Raw genomic sequence first — 27,359 nt, 5'->3', positions numbered from 1 at the left:
ATGCGATAGCGTTGGAGAAGATGAAGAAGAGGTCACTAGGTTGGATGTGATAGTGATGGGAAAAGTGCAGAGGTGTGTCAGTAGGGAGGATCTGAAAACGGTGGAGATGGTACAGAAGAGGTTGACTGATTTCCGTGTGGTAGCAGAGGAGGTGACAAGATTGGATATGATAGAAGTGGAGGTGGGTTGGATTAGATAGCAATGGAGAAGGTGCAGAGGAGTTTCAGTGCGGTGGATCTGATCACACTGGAGAAAGTACAGGGGAGGGCACAGAGAAGACCATGAAACCTAAGATATAGGAGCAGAAGTGGGCTATTCAGCCCATCGAGTCTAGGCCCAATGCTGCCAAACACTACTCATGTTAACCTCTTCACTCCCAGATTCATCCCCGCGAAACCTCCTCTGGACTCATTCCAATGACAACATATGGGGCCCAAAGCTGTTGCCAATATTCCAAGTGCAGCCTCACTAATGTCTTATAAAGGTTCAGCATTATCTCTTTGCGTTTATATTCTATTCCCTTTGAAATAAATGCCAATATTGCATTTGCCTTCTTTACCAAAGACTCAACTTGTAAATTATCCTGCTGGTAGTCTTGCACGAGAGCTCCAAACTCCCTCTGTACCTCTGATGTTTGAACCTCCTCTTCATTTAGAAAATAATCCACACTATTGTTTCTTTTACCGAAATGCATTATCATACATTTCCCAGAACTGCCACTTCTTTGCCCATTCTTCCAATTTGTTTAATTCCTGCTTCAGCACTAGTCACCACTCTACCTATCTTAGGTAAACTTTGAGTGAGAATGGAATGGAATGGCATCAATTCCATTATCCAAATCATTGACAAACAATGTGAAAAATAGCAGTCCCAATACTAACCCCTGAGAAATGTCACTAATCACTGGCAGCCAACCAGAAAAGGCCCCTTTTATTCCCACTCACTGCCTCCTGCCTGTCAGCCATTCCTCTATCCATGCCAGTATCTTTCCTATAATGCCAGAGGATTTTATCTTGTTAGGCAGCCTCATGTGTGGCACCTAATAAAATGCCTTCTGAAAATCCAATTAAATGACATCCACTATGTCTCCTTTGTCCACCCCACTTGTTACTTCCTCAAACAACTCTAACAGATTTGTCAGACAAGATTTCCCTTTACAGAAACCACACTGACTTTGACTTATTTTATCAAAACACCATCATTCATAATAGATTCCAACACTTTGCCAATCACTGAGGTTAGGCTAACTGGCCTATAATTTCCTTGCGTTTGCCTTCCTCTCTTCCTAAAGAGAGCAGAGACATTCGCAATTTTCCATTCCTCTGGGACCATGCTAGAATCAAGTGATTCTTAGAAGATAATGACAAATGTATCTGCAATCTCTTCAGCAACTTCTTTCAGGACTTTAGGATGTAGTCCATCGGGTCTAGGTGACTTATCCACCTTAAGACCTTTGAGTTTGCCATCACTTTTTCCTTTGTAATAGCAATAGCACTCACTCCTGCTCCCTGACACTCACGGACTTCTGGCACACTTCTAGTGTCTTACACAGTGAAGACAGTGCAAAGCACCCATTAAGTTCATCTGCCATTTTTTGTCCCCCATTACTACCTCACCAGCATCATTTTCCAGTGGTCCAAAATCAACTCTCACCTCCCTTTTACTCTATATATAACTGAAAAAACTTTTTCTATCCTGCTTCATATTATTGGCTAATTTGCCCCATATTTCATCTTTTCCCTTCTTGTAGCTTTTTGGTTGCCTTTTGTTGGATTTTAAAAGCTTCCCAACAATCCAACTTCCCATTCAATTTTGCTACTTCATGTGCCCTTTCCTTAGCTTTTATGCAGTGTGCCAAATGTGTGAGGGAAGAGATGTGAGTGCAATAGAGAAGGTGTTCAAAAAAGCTGAAAGACTTAAGTGTCATAGTGGGGGTGTTGGTGGCGGACCCAAATGCAAGACACAGACACTGAAGTACTCGGAACAGGACGAGGTGTGTCAGGAAAGCAAGGGGAGTGGGGATGAAATGACGCTGGACAAGACTAGGACACAGGGCCTGGGCTGGAACTAGACTAGGAAAGTGGGACCTTGGCGAGGAACTAGGAACTTGCAACCTGGACAAGGATTCCGAGCCAGAGACTGGACAGGGACCCAGAACCTGAGTCTTGACTCAGCCTCAGACTCTGGATCGATGCGAGGACAAGACGTGGCAAGGTAACAGGACTGGACATGGCAGCAGGACGCAGGACCAGAACTGGATGAGGACATGAAGCTAAGACTTGGACTTGAGAGACTAGAACACAGAGTCTTGGTCTTGAGAGACAGGAACATGGAACACAGAGCCAGGACCCCTCCTCGGGAACAGGACTTAGGGCCGGGACTCATACACAGAATGTTGAACACGACGAGACAGTTCTCAACACAAATTAGCAGCAAACGGCCAGACCTACCTAGCGAAGGTGTAGACACAGAGACGGTTGCCAAAACAAGGTAGCAGCAAACGGCCGCACCTACCTAGTGAAGGCGTGGACACAGAGACAGTTCCAAACAACGAAAGATAGTTCCTTATCTAGACATAGCAAGGCTCTGGTTTTGCTCCGGCGGTAGAACTTGACTGCGAGAGCAGGCAAGGACGCAGACGAGGCTTCAGGCAAGGCTGCAGGTGAAAGGTAGCAGGCGAGGCTTCATCCAAGGGCTACAGAAGGAAGGGGAAGGGAACAGTCCAGCAACTGAAGCTGAACCCAGGAGCTGTTTATGCAGCCATCCCAAAATGAGAATCATGTGCCTCACTTAAGGCACCAACAGAACAAGGGAAAACCAGAAAACCTGGAATAAGGATCGATGGACCGGTCCGTGAGCCGGAATGCGGACTTCACGTACCGGAACATGACAGTAAGGGCACATAAGTCATCTGGACCAGATGAATTGCACCATAGGGTTCTGAAAGAGGTAGCAATAGACATTGTGGAGGCATTAGTAATGAACTTTCAAAAATCACTGGAATCTGGCACGGTGCCTGAGGACTGGAAAACTGCAAATGTCACTCCGCTCTTTTAGAAAGGAGGAAGGCCACAGAAAGGAAATTAGCATAATCTCAGTGTTGGGAAGATGTTAGAGTCAATTGTTAAGGATGAGGTTATGGAGTATTTGCTGACACAGGACAAATTAGGAGAAAATTCTTAAGGGAAAATCTTGCCTGATGAACCTGTTGGAATGCTTTGAGGAGATTACACATGGAGTAGATAAAGGGGACACAGTGGATGTTGTATATTTGGACTTTCAGAAGACCAGACATGAGGCTGCTTGCCAAGTTAAGAGCCTATGGCATTACAGGAAAGTTACTGGCATGGTTAGAACATTGGCTGATTGGTAGGAGGCAGTGAGTGGGAATAAAAGGATCCTTTACTGTTTGGCTGCCAATGACTAGTGATGTTCCACAGGGGTTGGTGTTGGGACCACTTCTTTTTATGCTGTATATCAATGATTTAGATGATGGAATAGATGGCTTTGTTGCCAAGTTTGTAGATGATACAAAGATTGGAGGAGGGGCAGGTAGTGATGAGGAAACAGGTAGGCTGCAGAAGGACTTAGACAGATTAGGAGAATAGGCAAGAGAGTGGCAAATGAAATACAATGTTGGAAAATGCATGTTCATACACTTTATTAGGAGAAATAAATGTGCAGACTATTTTTTAAACAGGGAGAAAATCCAAAAATCTGAGATTCAAAGGGACTTGGGAGTCCTTGTGCAGAACATCCGAAAGGTTAACTTGCAGGTTGAGTCAGTGGTGAGGAAGGCAAATACAATGTTAGTATTCATTTCAAGAGGTCTAGAAAGTAAGGGAAGGCATGTGATTCTAAGGCTTTATACGGCACTGGTGAGGCCTCACCTTGAGTATTGTGAACATAGATCACAGAAAACCTACAGCACAATACTGGCCCTTCGGCCCACAAGCAAACATGTCCTTACCTCAGAACTACCCAGGCTTACCCATAGCCCTCTATTTTTCTGAGCTGCAACAGTTTTAAACAGTTTTGGTCTCCTCTTCTAAGATCTGCTGGCATTGGAGAGGGTTCAGAGGATGTTCACAAGGATAATTCCGAGAATGAAAGGGCTATTATATGAGAAACATTTGATGGCTCTGTGTCTGTACTTGCTGGAATTTAGAAGGATGAGGTGGGGAATCTCATTCAAACCTTTTGAATGTTGAAAGGCTGAGACAAAGTAGATGTGGAAAGGATGTTTCCCATGGTGGAGGAGTCCAGGACAAGTGGAAGAGCCACAGGATAGAGCGGTAACCATTTAAAACAGAGATGCAGAGACATTTCTTTACCCAAAGGCAGGTAAATTTGTGGAATTTTTTTTACCACAGCAGCTGTGGAGACCAGGTGGTATTTAAGGCTGAGCTTGATAGGCTTTTGATTAGATCCAGCATCAAAAATTATTGGATTAGATTAGATTAGATTATGAGGACACACAGTCCTCTTTTATTGTCATTTAGTAATGCATGCATTAAGAAATGATGCAATGTTTTTCCAGAATGATATCATAGAAACACATGACAAACCGACTTAAAAACTAACAAAAACAACATAATTATAACATATAGTTACAACAGTGCAAAGCAATACTATAATTTGATAAGAACAGACCATGGCATGGTAAAAGTCTCAAAGTCTCTCAAAAGTCCCATCATCTCACGCAGACGGTGAACCTACGGCGCCGCCAACTTGCCGATGCAGCATACTGGAAGCATCCGACCACAGTGCGACTCCGAGTCCGTCTGAAAACTCCGAGCCTCTGACCAGCTCTCTGACACCGAGCACCGAGCATCGTCTCTGCCGAGCGCTTCGACCCCGGCCCCAGTAACAGGCAATAGGCAAAGCCGAGGATTTGGGGCTTTCCCCTCCGGAGATTCTCGATCGCACAGTAGCAGCAGCAGTGAAGCAGGCATTTTAGAAGTTACTCCAGGTGTTTCCCCGTGCTTCTCACGGCTGTCTCCATCAAATCTGGATTGTGCATGGCCCCCTAGTTACACATACGATATTCATTCGGAACGGCCGCGCGCACTGCATCGCACCGCAATCTTCTCTTCTCTCCTCCAGCCAGGTGGTATTTAAGGCTGAGCTTGATCAGTTTTTGATTGGATCCAGCATCAAAATTTATGGGGAGAAAACAGGGGAATGGGGCTGAGGAGGGCAGAAAAGGATCAGCCAAGATTAAATGACAGATCAGACTCGATGGGCCAAATGGCCTAATTCTGCTCCGATGTCTTCTGGTCATATGGATGTGATTATGGTGGAGAGGATGCAGAGGAGGTACACTTAGTTGGATGTGATACCAGAGAAGCTCAGTGGGATGGATGTGATTTCGGTGGTGGAGGTGCACAGAAGGTCAGTGGGATGGATGTGATAACGGTGCAGATGGTGAACGGAAGGTCGGTGGGTTCGATGTGATTTCGGTGGAGTAGTTGCACAGAAGGTCAGTGGGTTGGAAGTAATTTCGGTGCAGAAGGTGCACTGCAGTTTCACTGGACAGGATGTGACAGCAGCAGAGAGGATGCAGAGGAGGTTCTCTGGACCTGATAACACTTTTGAAGGTGCAGAAGAGTTACACGGGCTTGGAAGTGGTAGTGCTAGAGCAGGTACAGAGCGGTTCACTGGTTTGGATGTGATATCAGTGGAGAAAGTGGAAAGGAGATTAACTTGGTTGGATGTGATAGCATTAGGGAAGCTACAGAGTAGTTCCACTGGATTGGATGTGTAACAGTGGAGAAGGTACAGAGTAGTTCCACTGTGTGAACATGATAGCATAGGAGAAAATGCAGAGCAGGTCTCTTAATTTCATTGTGATGTTGGTGGAAAAGTTTCAGAGAAAGTTCACTGGTTTGGATGTGATATTGGTGAAGTTTCAGAGGAAGTCCACCAGTTTGGATGTAATATCAGTGGAAAAATGTGGAGCAAAGTTTCACTGGACTGGATGTGATAGTGGTGGAGAAGATGCAGAGGAGGTAAGAAATATGTGATGTTCTATATTCTAGTAAAGCGTAGATGATATGTTTGTTGGCACCGCGTGCAAATTCACTTCACATCTCCAACAGTTTTGTAACTTTTCAGACAGCTTATTAACCAGCCGACCTTTAGCAACATCCCAAACTGCAGCAAGTATTGAATCTGTGTGGGTGTGTTTAAACCATTCAACCACAGGGTGGTAGTAGTGTACTTCTGCTGCCTCAGACAGAGGGCAGCCAGTTCACCAGCTCCAGAAAACTGCAATGCTGGAAATCCACGCAACACACAAAATGCTGGAGGAACTCATCAGCCCGGGCAGCATCTATGGAAAAGAGTAAACAGTCGACGGTTCAGACCAAGATGCTTCTGATGAGGTCTTGGCCCAAAATATCAACAGTTTTCTCTTTTCCACAGATGCTGCCTGGGCTGCTGAAATCCTGCAGCATTTTGTGTGTGTGTTTCAACAAGTTCACCAGGCAGAGCAGAGAATGAGACCTGGAGCCCAGTGGGTGTGGGGCAGAGGAAGTCCTAGAGCCTCAATGAGTGTGGGGCAGAGGGTGACCTGGGAACAGGCAGGTATGGGGCAGAGAGTGACCTGAGACCGGGCAGGTGTGGGGCAGAGAGTGACCAGAGACCGGGCAGGTGTGGGGCAGAGGGTGACCTGAGACCAAGTGGGTGTGGGTCAGAGGGTGACCTGGGACCGGGCAGGTGTGGGGCAGAGAATGACTTGAGACCAGGCAGGTGTGAGACGGAGAGTGACCTGAGACTGGGCAGGTGTGGGACAGAGAGTGACCTGAGACCGGGCAGGTGTGGGGCAGAGGGTGATCCAGACCAAGTGAGTATGGGGCAGAGGGTGACCTGGGACCACAATGGGTGTGAGACAGAGGGAGACCCAGGACCGCAATTGATGTGGGGCGGAGGGTCAAGTAGTTGGATTATTTCTTCGTCCTCACCTACACCCCACCAGCCTCTGGGTCCAACATATAATTCTCCGTTACTTCCGCCATCTCCAATGGGATCCCACCACTAAGCACATCTTTCCCTCCCCCCCCACTTTCTACTTTCCGCAGGGATCGCTCCCTACGCAACTCCCTTGTCCATTTGTCCCTCCCATCCCTTCCCACTGATCTCCCTCCTGGCACTTATCCGTGTAAGCGGAACAAGTGCTACACGTGCCCTTACACTTCCTCCCTTACCACCATTCAGGGCCCCAGACAGTCCTTCCAGGTGAGGCAACACTTCACCTGTGAGTCGGCTGGGGTTATATACTGCGTCTGGTGCTCCCGATGCAGCTTTCTATATATATGGTGAATCTATGGAATTTGTTGCCATGGGCGGCAGTGGAGGCCAAGTCATTGAGTGTATTTAAGGCAGAGATTGATAGGTATCTGAGTAGCCAGGGCATCAAAGGTTATGGTGAGAAGGCGGGGGAGTGGGACTAAATGGGAGAATGGATCAGCTCATGATAAAATGGCGGAGCAGACTCGATGGGCCAAATGGCCGACTTCTGCTCCTTTGTCTTATGGTCTTGTCTTATATTGGCGAGACACGACGCAGACTGGGAGACCATTTCGCTGAACACCTACACTCTGTCCTCCAGAGAAAGCAGGATCTCCCAGTGGCCACACATTTTAATTCTACGTCCCATTCCCATTCTGATATGTCTATCCACTGCCTCCACTACTGTAAAGATGAAGCCACATTCAGGTTAGAGGAACAACACCTTATATTCCGTCTAGGTAGCCTCCAACCTGATGGCATGAACATTGACTTCTCTAACTTCCGTTAATGCCCCACCTCCCCTTCGTACCCCATCCATTATTTATTTATTTAATACTGAGTGTGTGTGTGAGAGAGAGAGAGATATTCTCTTTTTTTCTCTCTCTCCTTTTTCTCCCTCCGTCCCTCTCACTATACTCCTTGCCCATCCCTCTGGGCTTCCCCCTAGCCTTCTTTCTCCCTAGGCCTTTTGCCAATCAACTGTCCAGCTCTTGGCTCCATCCCTCCCCCTCCTGTCTTAACCATAGAACCACAGAAACTACAGCACAGAAACAGGCCCTTTGGCCCTTCTTGGCTGTGCCGAACCATTTTCTGCCTAGTTCCACTAACCTGCACACGGACCATATCCCTCCATACACCTCCCATCCATGTATCTGTCCAATTTATTCTTAAATGTTAATAAAGAACCCGCATTTACCACCTCGTCTGGCAGCTCATTCCATACTCCCACTACTCTCTGTGTGAAGAAGCTCCCCCATAATGTTCCCTTTAAACTTTTCCCCCCTCACCCTTAACCCATGTCCTCTGGTTTTTTTCTCCCCTTGCCTCAGTGGAAAAAGCCTGCTTGCATTCACTCTATCTATACCCATCATAATTTTATATACCTCTATCAAATCTCCCCTCATTCTTCTATGCTCCAGGGAATAAAGTCCTAACCTATTCAACCTTTCTCTGTAACTGAGTTTCTCAAGTCCCGGCAACATCCTTGTAAACCTTCTCTGCACTCTTTCAACCTTATTTATATCCTTCCTGTAATTTGGTGACCAAAATTGAACACAATACTCCAGATTCGGCCTCACCAATGCCTTATACAACCTCATCATAACATTTCAGCTCTTATACTCAATACTTCGATTAATAAAGGCCAATGTACCAAAAGCTCTCTTTACGACCCTATCTACCTGTGACGACACTTTTAGGGAATTTTGTATCTGTATTCCCAGATCCCTCTGTTCCACTGCACTCTTCAGTGCCTTACCATTAACCCTGTATGTTCTATGTTGGTTTGTCCTTCCAACGTGCAATACCTCACACTTGTCAGTATTAAACTCCATCTGCCATTTCTCAGCCCATTTTTCCAGATGGTCCAAGTCCCTCTGCAGGCTCTGAAAACCTTCCTCACTGTCTACTACACCTCCAGTCTTTGTATCATCAGCAAACTTGCTGATCCAATTTACCACATTATCCTTGATATAGATGACAAATAACAATGGACCCAGCACTGATCCCTGTGGCACACCACTAGTCACAGGCCTCCACTCAGAGAAGCAATTCTCTACCACCACTCTCTGGCTTCTTCCATCGAGTCAATGTCTAATCCAATTTACCACCTCTCCATGTATACCTAGCGACTGAATTTTCCTAACTAACCTCCCATGCGGGACCTTGTCAAAGGCCTTACTGAAGTCCATGTAGACAATATCCACTGCCTTCCCTTCATCCACTTTCCTGGTAACCTCCTCGAAAAACTCCAACAGATTGGTCAAACATGACCTACCACGCACAAAGCCATGTTGACTCTCCCTAATAAGCCCCTGTCTATCCAAATGCTTGTAGATTCTGTCTCTTAGTACTCCCTCCAATAACTTACCTACTACTGACGTTAAACTCACTGGCCTATAATTTCCCGGATTACTTTCCGATCCTTTTTTAAACAACGGAACAACATGAGCCACTCTCCAATCCTCCAGCACTTCACCCGTAGACAGCGACATTTTAAATATTTCTGCCAGGTCCCCCGCAATTTCAACACTGGTCTCCTTCAAGGTCCGAGGGAACACTCTGTCAGGTCCCGGGGATTTATCCACTTTAATTTTCCTCAAGACAGCAAGCACCTCCTCCTTTTCAATCTGTACAGTTTCCATGGTCTCACTGCTTGATTCCCTCAATTCCATAGATTTCATGCCAGCTTCCTTAGTAAATACAGACGCAAAACACCTATTTAAGATCTCCCCCATTTCCTTTGGTTCCGCACAAAGCCGACCACTCTGATCTTCAAGAGGACCAATTTTATCCCTTACAATCCTTTTGCTCTTAATATACTTGTAAAAGCTCTTTGGATTATCCTTCACTTTGACTGCCAAGGCAACCTTATGTTTTCTTTTAGCCCTCCTGATTTCTTTCTTAAGTATTTTCTTGCACTTCTTATACTCCTCAAGCACCTGATTTACCCCCTGTTTCCTATACATTTCATACAACTCCCTCTTCTTCTTTATCAGAGTTGCAATATCCCTTGAGAACCAAGGTTCCTTATTCCTATTCAATTTGCCTTTAATCCAGACAGGAACATAGAAACTCTGCACTCTCAAAATTTCCCCTTTGAAGGGTTCCCACGTACCAATCACATCTTTGCCAGAGAACAACCTGTCCCAATCCACGCTTTTTAGATCCTTTCTCATTTCTTCAAATTTGGCCTTCTTCCAGTTCAGAACCTCAACCCTGGGACCAGATCTATCCTTGTCCATGATCAAATTGAAACTAATGGTGTTATGATCACTGGAACCAAAGTGCTCCCCTACACAGACTTCTGTCACTTGCCCTAATTCGTTACCTAACAGGAGATCCAATATTGCATCCCCTCCAGTTGGTCCCTCTATATATTGATTTAGAAAACTTTCCTGAACACATTTTACAAACTCTAAACCATCTAGACCCCTAACAGTATGGGAGTCCCAATCAATGTATGGAAAATTAAAATCCCCTACCACCACAACTTTATGTTTCCTGCAGCTGCCTGCTATCTCTCTGCAGATTTGCTCTTCCAAGTCTCGTTGACTATTGGGTGGTCTGTAATACAATCCCACTAATGTGGCCATACCTTTCCTGTTTCTCAGCTCCACCCATAAGGACTCAGTAGACAAGCCCTCTAATCTGTCCTGCCTGAGCACTGCTGTAATATTTTCCCTAACAAGCAATGCTATTCCCCCACCTTTCATTCCTCTGCCTCGATCACATCTGAAACATCGGAACCCTGGAATATTAAGCTGCCAGTCCTGCCCCTCCTGTAGCCAAGTTTCACTAATTGCTACAACATCATAATTCCACGTGTCAATCCATGCCCTCAACTCATCCGCCTTCCCCGCAATACTCCTAGCATTGAAATATATACACCTCAGAAGATTTTTACCACCACTCACAACCTTTCTATCAGTGGATTTGCTTAAACTTTCAACATCATTTATTTTCACCCCAGCCACACTGTCAGCTCTGGCACTCTGGTTCCCATCCCCCTGCAAATCTAGTTTAAAGCCTCCCCAATAGCACTAACAAACCTCCCTGAAAGGATATTGGTCCCCCTGTGGTTCAAGTGTAACCCGTCTCTCTTGTACAGGTCCCACCTGCCCCAGAAGAGGTCCCAATGATCCTGAAATCTGAAACCCTAACCCCTACACCAGTTCCTCAGCCACTTGTTCCTCCTCCAGAGCATCCTATTCCTACCCTCACTGGCATCTAGCACAGGTAGCAATCCTGAGATTACCACCCTCGAGGTCCTGCTTTTCAACTTCCTACCAAGCTCTCTATACTCCCTCTCCAGGACCTCCTCACTCTTCCTTGCTATGTCATTGGTACCGATGTGCACCACGACATCTGGCTGATCACCCTCCCACTTCAGAATGTCATGCAAGCGATCAGAGATATCCTTGACCCTGGCACCCGGGAGGCAACAAACCATCCTGGATTCTCTGTCACGACCACAGAACCTCCTATCTGCAACTCTAACTATCGAATCCCCTATCACTACCGCTCTCTTTTTCCACCTTCCCTTCTGCACTGCAGAGCCAGACTCAGTGCCAGAGATCCGGCTACTGCAGCTTGTCCCAGGTAAGTCATCCCCCCCCCAATAGTATCCAATGCGGTATACTTGTTGTTGAGGGGAATGGCCACAGGGGAACCCTGCTCTGCCTGCCCTTTCCTCTTCCCTCGCCTGACAGTGACACAATTTCCTGTCCTCTGCTCCTTTGGCGTAACTACCTCCCTGTAGCTACAATCTATAATCTCCTCATTCTCCCGAATGATCCGGTGGTCATTCAGCTCCTGCTCCAGTTCCCTAACGCGGTTTGTTAGGACCTGCAGCTGGATGCACTTCCTGCAGGTGAGGTTGTCAGGGACACCGGAGGGCTTCCTGACTTCCCACATCCTGCAAGAGGAGCATTCCAACATCCTGCCTGGCATTGTCACTGCACTAAACAATCTGAACAAAAAACTTACCGGAACCTACCCTGGCCTCTGCCTGTTCTCGCCGAAGCCTGTTTGAGCCAAAGCCGTCCCACTCTGACTTAGTCCACTCTGACGATGGCCGCTACAATGATGGCCGCTGTATATGGTGGTCTGTTTTTAAACCTTGGCGCGCTACGTCACGCGCCTGCCCAGTGCAGACCCTTCTCCCCGAGCAGTGTTTAAAAAAAAACGACTTTTTCTACCCGATTTCTTCACTCCTTCTCAGTTGCTTGCTTCGACTGAAACAAGAACCGTTGAAAATTTCTCTTTTTAAACCTTGGCGTGCTATGTCACGCACCTGCTATCATTTCGGATCTCCCCCTCCCACTTTCAAACCCCTACTATCTCTTCTTTCAGTTAGTCCTGACGAAGGGTCTCGGCCTGAAACGTCGACTGAACCACTTCCTAGAGATGCTGCCTGGCCTGCTGCGTTCACCAGCAACTTTCATGTGTGTTGCTTGAAATTCCAGCATCTGCAGATTTCCTCGTGTTTGGATTATTTCCTTTATGTTTTGGCCAAAAGCGAGAATTCTTGGTGGCCAACCATTTTAATTCCGACCCTCATTCCCATTCCAACGCGTTGATCCATGGCCTCCTATTGTACCAAGATAAAGCCACCCGCAGGCTGGAGAAGCAGCACCTTAGATTTCATCTGGTTAGATTCCAAACTGATGGCACGAACATCAATATCCTGTTTCAGTGAACAATTTCCCTCCTCTATTCCCCACTCTGGCCTTTCATTTCTTCTCACCTGCCTATTACTTCCCCTGGGTCCCCTCCTTCTTCCCTTTTTCCTATTGTCCACTCTCCTCTCCTATCAGATTCCTTCTTCTCCAGCCCTTCACCTATCCCACCCACTTGACTTCACCTATCAACTTCCAGCTAGCCTTCTTCCCCTCACCTCACCTCTTTATTCTGGCATCTTCCCTCTTCCTCTCAGTCCAGAAGCAGGGTTGTCGCCCAAATTGTTGACTGTTTATTCTTTTCCATAGATGCTGCCTGACCTGCTGAGTTCCTCCAGCATTCTGTGTGTGTTATAGAACATAGAACAGTACAGACCCTTTGGCCCACAATGTTCTGCCGACCCTTAAACCCTGCCTCACATATAACCCCCCACGTAAATTCCTTCATATACCTGTCTAGTAAGTTCCTAAACTTCGCGAGTGTATCTGCCTCCCCCACTGACTCAGGCAGTGTATTCCATGCACCAACCACTCTCTGAGTAAAAAAACTTCCTCTAATTTCCCCCTTGAACTTCCCACCCCTTACCTTAAAGCCATGTCCTCTTGTACTGAGCAGTGGTGCCCTAGGGAAGAGGTGCTGGCTATCCACTCTATCTATTCCTCTTAATATCTTGTACACCTCTATCATGTCTCCTCTCATCCTCCTTCTCTCCAGAGAGTAAAGCCCTAGCTCCCTTAATCTCTGATCATAATACATACTTTCTAAACCAGGCAGCATCCTGGTAAATCTCCTCTGTACCCTTTCCAATGCTTTCACATCCTTCCTATAGTGAGGTGGCCAGAACTGGACACAGTACTCCAAATGTGGCCTAACCAGAGTTTTATAGAGCTGCATCATTACCCCGCAACTCTTAAACTCTATCCCTCGACTTATGAAAGCTAACACCCCATAAGCTTTCTTAACTACCCTATCTACCTGTGAGGCAACTTTCAGGGATCTGTAGCCATGTACTCCCAGATCCCTCTGCTCCTCCACACTTCCAAGTATCCTGCCATTTACTTTGTACTCTGCCTTGGAGTTTGTCCTTCCAAAGTGTACCACCTCACACTTCTCCGGGTTGAACTCCATCTGCCACTTCTCAGCCCACTTCTGCATCCTATCAATGTCTCTCTGCAATCCTCGACAATCCTCTACACTATGTATAACACCACCAACCTCTGTGTCATCTGCAAACTTGCCAACCCACCCTTCTACCCCCACATCCAGGTCGTTAATAAAAATCATGAAAAGTAGAGGTCCCAGAACTGATCCTTGTGGGACACCACTAGTCACAATCCTCCAATCCGAATGTACTCCCTCCACCACGACCCTCTGTTTTCTGCAGGCAAGCCAATTCTGAAGCCACTTGGCCAAATTTCCCTGGATCCCATGCCTTCTGACTTTCTGAATAAGCCTACCGTGTGGAACCTTGTCAAATGCCTTACTAAAATCCATATAGATCACATCTACTGCACTACCCTCATCTATATACCTGGTCACCTCCTCAAAGAACTCTATCAGGCTTGTTAGACACGATCTGCCCTTCACAAAGCCATACTGACTGTCCCTGATCAGACCATGATTCTCTAAATGCCCATAGATCCTATCTCTAAGAATCTTTTCCAACAGCTTTCCCACCACAGACGTAAGGCTCACTGGTCTATAATTATCCAGACTATCCCTGCTACCTTTTTTGAACAAAGGGACAACATTCACCTCCCTCTAATCCTCTGGTACCATTCCCGTGGACAACGAGGACATAAAGATCCTAGCCAGAGGCTCAGCAATCTCTTCCTTCACCTCATGGAGCAGCCTGGGGAATATTCCATCAGGCCCCGGGGACTTATCCATCCTAATGTATTTTAACTGTAAACAATACAGTGCAAGACCCCACAGAAATGTTACCAGACGGGGCACTGCTTGACAGACGGAAGTGGTGCACTCTCAACAGAGCGAGAGCGAGAGTTTGTCGGACGGGAGACAATATGGTGAAGTGGGGTTTAAAGACCAGCCAATCCTGTGAGTGTGGCAAAAGGGTGCAGAACATCGAACATGTTCTGCGCAACTGCCCACTCTCACCTGATTTAGCTGACACTGACCTGCTCAACATCAACCAAACAACACTAGAGTGGCTGGCTGTCTGGTATGACAATCTATGATGATGATGATGATGTATTTTATCAACTCCAACACCTCCTCTCCCTTAATATCATCATGCTCTAGAACATGAACCTCACTCATATTGTCCTCAACATCATCAAGTTCCCTCTCATTGGAGAATACCGAAGAGAAGTATTCATTGAGGACATCACTCACTTCCACAGCCTCTGGGCACATCTTCCCATCTTTATCTCTAATCAGTCCTATCGTCACTCCTGTCATCCTTTTGTTCTTCACATAATTGAAGAATGCCTTGGGGATTTCCTATACCCTACTCGCCAAGGCCTTCTCATGCCCCCTTCTTGCTGTCCTCAGCCCCTTCTTAAGTTCCTTTCTTGCTACCCTATATTCCTCAATAGACCCATCTGATCCTTGCTTCCTAAACCTCATGTATGCTGCCTTCTTCCACCTGACTAGATTCTCCACCTCACTTGTCACCCATGGTTCCTTCACCCTACCATTCTTTATCTTCCTCACCAGGACAAATTTATCCCTAACATCCTGCAAGAGATCTCTAAACATTGACCACATGTCCATAGTACATTTCCCTGCAAAAATACCATCCCAATTCACACCCGCAAGTTCTAGCCTTATAGCCTCATAATTTGCCCTTCCCCAATTAAAAATTTTCCTGTCCTCTCTGATTCTATCCTTTTCCATGATAATGTTAAAGGCCAGGGAGCGGTGGTCACTGTCCCCCAGATGCTCACCCACTGAGAGATCTGTGACCTGACCCGGTCCATTACCTAGTATTAGATCTAGTATGGCATTCCCCCGGTCGGCCTGTCCACATACTGTGACAGGAATCCATCCTGGACACACTTAACAAACTCTGCCCTGTCTAAACCATTGGAAATAATCAGGTGCCAATTAGTATTAGGGAAGTTAAAGTCACCCATGTTAACAACCTTGTTATTTTTGCACCTTTCCAAAATCTGCCTCCCAATCTGCTCCTCGGTATCTCTGCTGCTACCAGGGGGCCTATAGAATACACCCAATAGAGTAACTGCTCCCTTCCTGTTCCTGACTTCTACCCATACTGACTCAAAAGAGGATCCTGCTACATTACCCACCCTTTATGTAGCTGTAATAGTATCCCTGACCAGTAATGCCACCCCTCCTCCCCTTCCTCCCCCCTCTATCCCTTTCAAAGCACTGAAATCCAGGAATATTGAGAATCCATTTCTGCCCTGGTGCCAGCCAAGTCTCTGTAATGGCCACTACATCATAATTCCATGTATGTATCCAAGCTCTCAGTTCATCACCTTTGTTCCTGATGCTTCTTGCATTGAAATACATGCACTTTAGCCCTTCTACCTTACTATGTTTGCACCATTTATTCTGCTTCTCTTTCCTCAACAACACTCGCAAACCTTCCGGCAAGGATGTTAGTCCCCCTCTAGTTCAAGTGCAACCCATCCCATCGGAACAGGTCCCACCTTCCCTGGAACAAGGCCCAATTGTCCAGAAACATGAAGCCCTCCCTCCTGCACCATCTCCTTAGCCACATATTTAGCTGCATTATCTTCCTACTTCTAGCCTCACTAGCACGTGGCACGGGTAGCAATCCTGAGATTGCAAGCCTGGAGGTCCTGTCCTTCAACTTTGCACCTAACTCCCTAAATTCTCTTTGCAGGACCTCCTCCTTCTTCCTATCCACGTCATTGGTCCCTACATGGACCACAACATCTGGCTGCCTACAATCCCTCTTGAGAATACTGAGAACTCGATCCGAGATATTGCGGACCTTGGCACCAGGGAGGCAACAGACCATCCAGGATTCTCGATCTCTTCCACAGAACCTCTTATCTAACCCCTAACTATCGAATTCCTTATCACTACTGCTCTCCTCTTTTCTCTCCTTCCCTTCTGAGCTGAGGGTCCCGTCTCGGTGCCAGAGACGCAACCACTGTAACTTGTCCCTGGTAGGTCGTCCCCATCGACAGTATCCAAAACAGTATACTTATGATTGATGGGAACGGCCACAGGGGTACTCTGCTCATTCTGTCTATTCCCCTTCCCTGTCTTGACAGTCACCCAGCTACCTGCCTCCTGACTCTTAGGAGTGACTATCTCCCTGCAACTCTTTGTAACTCTATACTCTTGGTATTTCCAGCATCTGCAGACTTTCTCATGCCGATATCTCCTTTACTGACAGGCTTATATTCAGGCACATAGACTCACATGCACCAGCACACAGAAAGACACACAAATCACAAGCACACAGGCATACAGATTCACACATAAAACACACATTCATACTTACACTTGCTTGAAGCCTGCTTCAAGCAGGCTTCAATTATACCGGTGCCCAAGAAGAGTGTGGTGACCTGCTTCTACATCTATTGACCATTAGTAGTACTTACCTGTACATCCACAGTGGTGAAGTGTCAGAGCTTGGTGATGAAACATATCAACTCCTGCCTGTTTGCAACTTTGATCCATTCCATTTTGCCTACTGAAGCAACAGGTCCACAGCAGATGCCAAGTCTTTAGCTCTTCATTCAACCCTGGAACATCTGTACATCCATCAGGATACTCCTTATTGACTGCAGCTCAGCATTCAATGTCAGACTCAGGTTTATTATCACCAGCATGTGTCGCGAAATTTGTTAACTTAGCAGCTGCACTACAATGCTGTACATAATATAGAAGAAAAAATAATAATAATAAAAAATAAATAAGTAAATCAATTACAGTATACGCATATTGAATAGATTAAAAATCGTGCAAAAAATAGAACTAATATATATTTAAAAAGTGAGGTAGTGTCCAAGGGTTCAATGTCGACTTAGGAATCTGATGGCAGAGGGGAAGAAGCTGTTCCTGAATCACTGAGTGTGTGCCTTCAGGTTTCTGTATCTCCTACCTGATGGTAATAGTGAGAAGAGGGCATGCCCTGGGTGCTGGAGATCCTTAATAATGAACGCTGCCTTTCTGAGACACCACTCCCTGAAGATGCCCTGGGTACTTTGTAGGCTAGTGCCCAAGATGGAGCCGACTAGATTTACAACCTTCTTCAGCTTCTTTCAGTCCTGTGCAGTAGCCCCTCCATACCAGACAGTGATGCAGCCTGTCAGAATACTCTCCATGGTACAACTAAAGAAGTTTTTGAGTGTATTTGTTGACATGCCAAATCTCTTCAAACTCCTAATGAAGTGTAATTGCTGTCTTTGCCTTCTTTATAACTGCATCGACAAGTTGGAATCAGGTTAGCTCCTCCGAGATCTTGACACCCAGGAACTTGAAACTGCTCACTCTCTCCACTTCCAATCCCTCTATGAGGATTGGAATGTATTCCTTCGTCTTACCCTTCCGGAAGTCCACAATCAGTACAGGAGAGTGAGGAGATAATTGATCAGAGTTACAGGGATGTAGTCACCCCAAAGTTGCAGGAGATGAGCAGCTGGGGGGGAGAAAATGAAATGTGAATTGGCAGTCAGTGCAGAGCACCCTTGTGGCTATTCCCCACGTTCTGGATACTGTTGTGGGGAGTGACCTCCCAGGGGAATGCCATAGAGACCAGGTTACTGGCACTGAGCATGGGTCCGTGGTGCAGAAGGTGAACAGGAAGAAGAGGGGAGCAGTAGTGATAGGGGACTCAATAGTCAGAAGAACAGACAGGACATTCTGTGGACATGAATGAGACACCCAGATGGTATGTTGCCTCCCAGGTGCCAGGGTCAGGGACATCTCAGATCATGTCCACAGCATTTTACAGGGGGAGGGAGACCAGCCGGATGTCTTGGTACATATTGGTACCAATGACATAGGAAGGAAAAGCAAAGAGGTCCTGAAGAGAGAATTCAGTGAGCTAGACAGAAAGCCAAGCAGCAGGATCTCAAGGATGGTAATTTCTGGATTGTTACCTGTGTCATGAGCTAGTCAGGGTAGATTTGGCAGATAAATGCGTGGCTGAGAAGCTGGTGCAGGGGGCTGAGCCTCAGGTCTTGGATCACTGGGATCTCTTCTGGGGGAGGTATGACCTGTATGAAAGGGTCAGGTTGCATCTGAACCTGAGGGGAACCAATATTCTCACGAGCAGGTTTGTTAGAGCTGTTGCAGGAGGGTTTAAACTAATTTGGCAGGATGGTGGGATCTGGAATGAAGGGACATAGGATAGAATGGATGGTTATAAAGCAAAGATAGCTTGCAGTCAGACTGTCAGGAAGTGCAAGCAGATGATGGGACAAAATTGCACCCAGCAAGGTGAGTATCAGTGCATTAGGGTGCAGAATCAAAAAGGGTAGCAAACACAGCACTGTAAATGTTATATCTCAATGCAAAGAGTATAAGAAATAGGTAGATGATCTTGTTGCCGTTACATATTGTCAGGTATGATGTGGCCATCACTGAATCTTAGCTGAAGGATGGTTATAGCTGGGAGCTGATTGTTCAAGGTTACATGTTGTATTGGAGGGATAGGAAGGTAGGCAGAGCAGTTGATGTGGCTCTGCTGGTAAAGAATAACATCAAATCAGTAGAAAGATGTGACATAGGATTGGAAGATGTTGAATCCTTGTAGGTTGAGTTTAGAAACTGCAAGGCTTAAAGAACCCTGATGACAGTTATATACAGGCCTCCCAACAGTAGCTGGGCATGTCAAAAGGGCAATGATAGTCATGGGAGATTTCAATATGCAGGTCAATTGGGAAAATCAGGTTGGTTATGGATCTCAGGAGAGTAATTTTTCTGAATGCCTATGAGATGGCTTTTTAGAGCAGTTTGTCATTGAGCCTACTAGGGGATCAGCTAAACTGGATTGGATGTTATGTAATGAACTGGAGGTAATTAGAGAACTTAAGGTAAAAGAGCCCTTAGGAGGCAGTGATCACAATATGATTGAGTTCAACTCGAAATTTGACAGGGAAAAGTGTGACATAGCAGTATTTCAGAGGAGTAAAGGAAATTATAGTGGCACGAAAGAGGAGGTGGTAAAGGTAAATTGGAAGGAGCTGCTGGCAAGGAAGTTTCTGGGGAAAATGAGAAAGTTGCAGGATAGATATATTTCAAAAACAAAGAAATACTCAAATGACAAAATAGAACAACTGTGGTTGACAAGGGAAGTCAAAGCTATTGTAAAAACAAAAGAGAAGGCATACAACAAAGCAAGAATTAGTGGGAAGATAGAGGATTGGGAAGCTTTGAAAAACCTACAGAGAGCAACTAAAAGAATCTTTAAAAGGGAAAAGATGAAATATGAAAGCAATCTAGCAAACAATGTCAAAATGGATAGTAAAAGCTTTTTCAAGTATGTAAAAAATAACAGAGATCAGAGTGGATATAAGACTGCTAGAAAATGAGGCTGGAGAAATAATAACAGGGGACAAGGAAATGGCAGATGAACTAAAAGAGTATTTTGCATCAGTCTTCACTGTGGATGACACTAGCAGTGTTGCAGATGCTGTTAGTGTGTGAAAGAAGGGAAGTGAGTGCAGTTACTATTACAAAGGAGAAAGAGATGAAAAAAGCTGAAAGACCTAAAGGTACATAAGTCACCAGGCCCAGATGAACTGCATCCCAGGATTCTGAAAGAGGTAGTGATAGACATTGTGGAAGCATTAGTAACGTCCTTTCAGAAATCATTGGCCTCTGGCATGGTACCAGTGGACTGGAAAATTGCAAATGTCACTCCAGTCTTTAAGAAAGGAGGAAGGCAGCAGAAAGGAAATTATAGAGCTCAGTGGCTGGGAAGACGTACATAATAAGAACATAAGAAATAGGAGCAGGCCAGGTGGCCTGTCGAGTGTGCTCCACCATTCAATAAGATCATAGCTTAACTGGCCATGGACTCATCTCCACCCATCAGCCTTTCCCCCATAACCCTTAATTCCCTTACTATGCAAAAATCTATCCAATCATGTCTTAAATATATTGACTGAGGTAGCCTCCACTGCTTCATTAGGCAGAGAATTCCACAGATTCACCATTCTCTGGGAAAAACAGTTCCTCATCATCTCGGTCCTAAATCTACTCCCCAAAATCTTGAGGTTATGTTCCATAGTTCTAGTCTCACCTACCAGTGGAAACAACTTTCCTGCCTCTATCTCTTCTATCCCTTTCATATTTTATATGTATCTATAAGATCTCCTCTCATTCTTCTGAATTCCAGGCGACTCAAACTCTCCTCATAGTCTAATCCCGTCATCTCTGGAATCAACCTGGTGAACCTCCTCTGCACTGCCTCCAAAGCCAGTATATCCTTCCTCAAGTAAGGAGACCAGAACTACACACAGTACTCAGGTACGGCCTCACCAGTACCCTGTACAGTTGCAGCATAACCTCCCTGCTCTTAAATTCAATCCCTCTGGCGATGAAGGCCAACATTCCATTCGATTTCTTGATAGCCTGCTGTACCTGCAAACCAACCTTTTGTGATTCATGCACAAGCACTCCTTGTTTTACCATTTAAATAATAATCTGCTCTTTCATTTTCCCTTCCAAAGTGGATGACCTCACATTTACCAACATTGTACTCCATCTGCCAGACCCTTGCCCGTTCACTTAACCTATCTATATCTCTCTGCAGCTCTCCATATCTTTTGCACAGTTTGCTTTTCCACTCAATTTAGTGTCATCAACAAACTTAGATGCACTACACTCGGCCTCCTCTTCCAGATCGTTAATGTATATCGTGAACAGTTGCAGAACTAGCACCGACCCCTGTGGCACACCACTCACTATTGATTGCCGACCAGAGTAACACCCATGTATCCCAACTCTCAGCTTTCTATTAGTTATCCATGCTAATACATCACTCCCTAATCAATGCATCCTTATCTTATGGATAAGTGTTTTATGTGGCACCTTATCGAACACTTTCTGGAAATCCAAGTAGGTAATGTCCCTCTGTTCCCCTCTATCCACCGCGCTTATTATATCCTCAAAGAACTCCAGCAAGTTTGTCAAACAGGACCTGCCTTTGCTAAATCCTTGCTGCATCTGCCTGATGGATCCATTTCTTTCCAGATATCTCACTATTTCTTCTTTAATGATAGCATCAAGCATTTTCCCAACTATAGATGTTAAACTGACTGGCCTATAGTTGCCCTCATTTTGCCTACATCATTTTTTGAACAGTCCGTCTTCCAATCTGCCGGGACCTGCCCCGACGGAGTCCAGAGAATTTTGATAAATCATCACTAAAGCTTCTACTATAACTTCTGCCATTTCTTTCAGTACCCTGGGATACATTCCATCAGGATCAGGGGACTTGTCTATCTTCAGGCCCACAGGTTTGCTCAGTACTACCTCTTTAGTGATAGCTCCCATCGCACCCATAACATGTTGGAGTCAATTGTTAAGGATAGGGTTATGGAGTACTTGGTGACACAGGGCAATAGAGGATAAAGTCAGCATGATTTCCTTAAAGGAAAGTCTTGCCTGACAAACCTGTTCAAATTCTTAAAGGAGATTACAAGTAGAAAAGGTAACGGGGATGCAGTGGATGTTGTATATTTGGACTTTCAGAAGGGCTTTGACAAGGTGCCACACATGAGGCTGCTTACCAAGTTAAGAGCCCACAGTATTACAGGAAAGTTACTAATGTGGTTAGAGCACTGGCTGATTGGTAGGAGGCAGCGAGTGGGAATAAAAGGATCCTTATACTGGTTGGCTGCCAGTGATTAGTGGTGTCCCACAGAAGTCAGTACTGGGATCGCTTCTTTTTATACTGTATATCAATGACTTAGATGATGGAACAGATGGCTTTGTTGCCAAGTTTGCAGATGACATGAAGATTGGTGGAGGGGCAGATAGTGTTGAGGAAACAGGTAGGATGCAGAAGGACTTAGATTAGGAGAATGGGCAAGAAAGTGGCAAATGAAATACAGTGTTGGAAAATGCATGGACGTGCACTTTGGTTGTAGAAATAAATGTGCCGGCTATTGACTATTGAGGAAAACCTTTTTCCCCCAGAGAGTGGTGGATATGTGGAATGCTCTGCCCCAGAAGGCTGTGGAGGCCAAGTCTCTGGATGCTTTCAAAAAAGAGATGGATAGAGCTCTTAAAAATAGTGGAATCAAAGGTTATGGGGATAAGGCAGGAACTGGATAATGATTGTGGATGATCAGCCATGATCACGGTGAATGGCGGTGCTGGCTCAAAGGGCCGAATGGCCTACTCCTGCACCTATTGTCTATTGTCTAAATGGGGAGAAAATCCAAAACTCTGAGATGCAAAGGGACATGGGAGTCCTTGTGCAGAATACCCTAAAGGTTAGCTTGCAAGTTGAGTTGGTGGTGTGGAAGGCAAATGCAATGTTAGCATTAATTTCAAGAGGTCTGGAATATGAGAGCAAGGATGTGATGCTGAGGCTTTATAAGGCACTGGTGAGGCCTCACCTTGAGTATTGTGAACAGTTTTGGGCTCCTCATCTTAGAATTGATGTGCTGGCATTGGAGAGGGTTCAGAGGCGGTTCATAGGGATGATTTCAGGAATCAAAGGGCTATCATGTGAAGAGTGTTTGATGGTTCTGGGTGTGCACTCACTGAAATTCAGAAGGTTGAGGGGGGATCTCATTGAAACCTTTTGAATATTAACAAGCCTAGAAGAGTAGAAGTGGAAAGAATGTTTCCCATGGTGGGAGAGTCTAGGACAAGAGAGGTGTCCATTTAAAACAGAGGTGGGGAGAAATTTTTTTTAGCCAGAGGGCAGTGAATTTGTGGAATTTGTTACCATAGGCAGTTGTGGAGGCCAGGTCATTGGGTGTATTTCAGGCAGAGATTGATAGGGCACAGCACCAAATGTTACGGGGACAAGTCCAGGGAATGGGGTTGAGGAGGGGAAAAAAAGGATCAGCCATGACTGAATGATAGAACAGACTCGATGAGCCAAATGGCCTAATTCTGCTCTTGTGTTTTATGGTCTTAAATGTTCCCACAATTAATTGGCTCACGTTCAAGGACTGTTCGTTACATGTTCTCGATATGTATTGCTTATTGAGTCCTCGTACAGGATACCCTTAAAGTTAACCTCCAGGTTGAGTCAGTAGTGAAGAAGGCGAATGCAATGTTGGCATTCATTTCTAGAGGAATACAGTATAGGAGCAGGAATGTGATGTTGAGGCTCTATAAGGCGCTGGTGAGACCTCACTTGGAGTACTGTGGGCAGTTTTGGTCTCCTTATTTAAGAAAGGATGTGCTAACGTTGGAGAGGGTACAGAGAAGATTCACTAGAATGATTCCGGGAATGAGAGGGTTAACATATGAGGAATGTTTGTCCGCTCTTGGACTGTATCCCTTGGAGTTTAGAAGAATGAGGGGAGACCTCATAGAAACATTTCGAATGTTGAAAGGCATGGACAGAGTGGATGTGGCAAAGTTGTTTCCCATGATGGGGGAGTCTAGTACGAGAGGGCATGACTTCAGGATTGAGGAGCACCCATTCAGAACAGAAATGCGAAGAATTTTTTTTAGGCACAAGGTGGTGAATCTATGGAATTTGTTGCCACGGGCAGCAGTGGAGGTCAAGTCATTTGGGTGTATTTAAGGCAGATTGATAGGTATCTGAGTAGCCAGGGCATCAAAGGTTATGGTGAGAAGGCGGGGGAGTGGGACTAAATGGGAGAATGGATCAGCTCATGATAAAATGGCGGAGCAGATTCGTTGGGCCGAATGGCCGACTTCTGCTCCTTTGTCTTATGGTTTTATGGTCTTAGTGTTTATTCTTTTTGTATTTGCGCAGTCTTTCACTGATCCTGTTACAGTTATTATTCTATGGAAATGATGAGTATGCCCACAAGAAAATGAATCTCAGGGTTGTATATAGTGACATACAGTATATGTACTTTCATAATACAATTTGCTTTGAAATTTGAACATACCTACAATAGACACATACATACATGGAGAGTCACAATGTTACTCACGAGAACTACACACATACACTAGTTTTCCATATTTTCTCACAGCACAGAGTCTTATCAGTCCATTCCATCCTATTCCTCTTTCCTGTAACCTAATCCACACCCTGGTCTCCCTGCCACCAATCCGCACTTGAGTAACAAAGTAACCCAGCGACCCGCGTCTCTTTCACTCCATGTTTCCGTTCAAGTTCGCCTTAAAAGATTCTATTGTACCAGCTTCAACCACTTCCTCTGGCAGCTTATTCCAGAGACTCTCCACCTTCTGGGAGAAAATATCGCCCCTCGCGTCCTTTTCATTATTTCTCTTCTCATCCTAAATCTATCCCCCTAGTTTTGGACTCCTTTGCCCTGGGGAAGAGACTGCTATAGTCTACCGTTTCTTTGCTTCTCATCATTTTAAACACTCGCTCCTCGTTCTCCTAAATTGCAAGAAATAAATATACAGCCCGGCCATCCTCTCCCCGTAACTCAAACCCTCTAATCTTGGGAAAATCCTCTAAATCTCTTCTGCGCTCTTACCAGTTTAACCACGTCTTTCCAACAACAGGACAACAAAAACTGTCGACTGTACCTCTTCCTAGAGTTGCTTCCTGGCCTGCTGCGTTCACCAGCAGCTTTGATGTGTGTTGCTTGAAAATTCCAGCATCTGCAGATTTCCTCGTGTTTGCGAACAAAAACTGTCGCTCAGGAATAGGATGCATTGGAGTCTGCTTTCGCAACTCGCACCGGAGATGGGCCGAGTGGCCTCGGGGGTTCTTTAGAACCACTTCATTCCACCCCCTCTCCCCCCGCAAGGTATCAGCGGAACCTCCGGGAGCCCCGCCCGTCCCTGGCCCCCCGACTGCGGACTCGGCACCTGCCGTCCGCAATCCGCAGCCGCAGCCGCGCTCAGTTTGCTGACGCCGAGCTGAGCTCCAGACCGCAGCGCGGCCAGGACCGGGACCGACAGCGGAATCAGGAGCCGATCGGTTGTCTGAGCCCTTTCTTCCGCTGCTGAGCGGCGCGATGGTGAGTCCCGGGCACTGGGTGACGACGGTGCCGCAGTGACCTTGGGGACAGCGGGAGGGTGAGCACCCGGACTCCCTCCACTCCGGCGGCACCGCCATGCCCGGGGCAGCCAGGGTGGAGGAACCCCGTGGAGAGGGGTCCAGGGAGGGGGTTACACACGGGGGAGGGAGCGCACTCTGCCCCATCTCGTGCTCTGTGCCGGTTCCTCATCGCCCACAATGCCCCGATATAACTGTACAGCACAGGAACATGCCGTTCAGCCCCTCCAAGTCCGTGCTTACCCTGATGTCATTCGTAACTAATCCCATCTCCCTGCAGACACAGATACAGCCGCTGCTGGGATCTGGAGTGACACACAAAACGCTGGCGAGTTGCAAACGATTGATGATCGTCACGGGAAAATTACTAACATGGTTAGAGCATTGGCTGATTGGTAGGAAGCAGCGAGTGGGAATAAAAGGATCCTTCTCTGGTTGGCTGCCAACGACTAGTGGTGTTCTGCAGGGGTCAGTGTTGGGACCGCTTCTTTTTATGCTGTATATAAATGATTTAGACAATGGAATAGAAGGCTTTGTTGCCAAGTTTGCAGATGATACTTAGATTGGTGGAGAGGCAGGTAGTGTTGAGGAAACAGGTAGGATGCAGAAGGACTTAGATTAGGAGAATGGGTAAGAGAGTGGCAAATGAAATACAATGTTGGAAAATGTATGGTCATGAACTTTGGTAGGAGAAATCAATGTGTGGACCATTTTCTAAACGGGGAAAAAATCCAGGAATCTGAGATGCAGAGGGACTTGGGATTCCTTGTGCAGAACACCCTGAAGGTTAACTTGCAGGTCGAGTTGGTGGTGAGGAAGGCAAATGCAATGTTAGCATTCATTTCAAGTGGTCTAGAATACAAGACCACACACACACACATACACAGTGTGTGTAAAAACTTTCCTTCCCTCACCTTAAACCAGTATCCTCAATATTTGACATTTCCACCCTGGGATAAGATGATAAGATTCCAGCTGTTTGGCCCCTCAGCCTCCGACATTCAGAGAAAACAATACAACTTTTTCTAAGTTGTCTAAGTAGGGAGAGTCCGAAGCGGAGGTGAGATACTTCATGTCTATAAATAACAGCAATTTAAAACCATGAGAGGCAGAGATAGTGTAGACAGTCAGAGTCAGATAGTGTAGATAGTCACAATCAGATCATGGCAATAGTTAGAGTCGGATATTGTAGACAGTCAAAATCTTTCTCCCAGGGAAATATGTTAAACATTGAAGGAGACACATTAAAAGAGAGTGCGAGCAAGTGTTGGGTGCCTGGAATGTGCTACCAGGGTGGCTAGTGGATGCATATATGATGCAGGCTGATAGATGGGCACATGATTATACAGGAGTTGGAGGCATATGGATCATGTCAGATGAAGCAGAAAAGAATTAGTTTAATTTGCCATTGTGCTCAGCACAGTCAGAATGGGCTGAAGGGCCATTTCTTGTGCTGTACAGTTCCATGTTGTATGCCCACCCCCTCCTTAGAGCTAAAACTTTCTAATCTAAGCAACAATCCAGTGTATAATTTCTGCACCCTCCCGAAAGCCTG

At 45.9% G+C, this 27,359-nt stretch overlaps 1 protein-coding gene and 1 long non-coding RNA gene across 2 annotated transcripts in view; one reads left to right on the top strand and one right to left on the bottom strand.

Annotated features, from left to right (window-relative positions):
• Window positions 1–4,486: 4,486 nt before the first annotated feature.
• LOC134337172 (uncharacterized) lies at window positions 4,487–26,157 on the bottom strand. Its single transcript, XR_010015945.1, has 3 exons — window positions 26,048–26,157; window positions 17,259–17,529; window positions 4,487–5,190 (listed from the first exon to the last, which is right to left on the bottom strand). It is a non-coding gene; the product is annotated as an uncharacterized LOC134337172 (long non-coding RNA).
• The window catches only part of hapln4 (hyaluronan and proteoglycan link protein 4), a 22,809-nt gene continuing 21,126 nt past the window's right edge, over window positions 25,677–27,359 (top strand). Inside the window, exon 1 of the mRNA XM_063032004.1 lies at window positions 25,677–25,766. Coding sequence (XP_062888074.1) covers window positions 25,764–25,766 — 3 coding nt within the window. The 5' untranslated portion in view covers window positions 25,677–25,763. The remainder of the gene's footprint in view (window positions 25,767–27,359) is intronic.

The sequence above is a fragment of the Mobula hypostoma genome, chromosome 24 (assembly GCF_963921235.1).
Source record: "Mobula hypostoma chromosome 24, sMobHyp1.1, whole genome shotgun sequence".
Lineage (NCBI taxonomy): Eukaryota > Metazoa > Chordata > Chondrichthyes > Myliobatiformes > Myliobatidae > Mobula > Mobula hypostoma.
The sequence above is the reverse complement of the archived record's forward strand: the minus strand, read 5'-3'. Positions and strand labels throughout refer to the sequence as shown.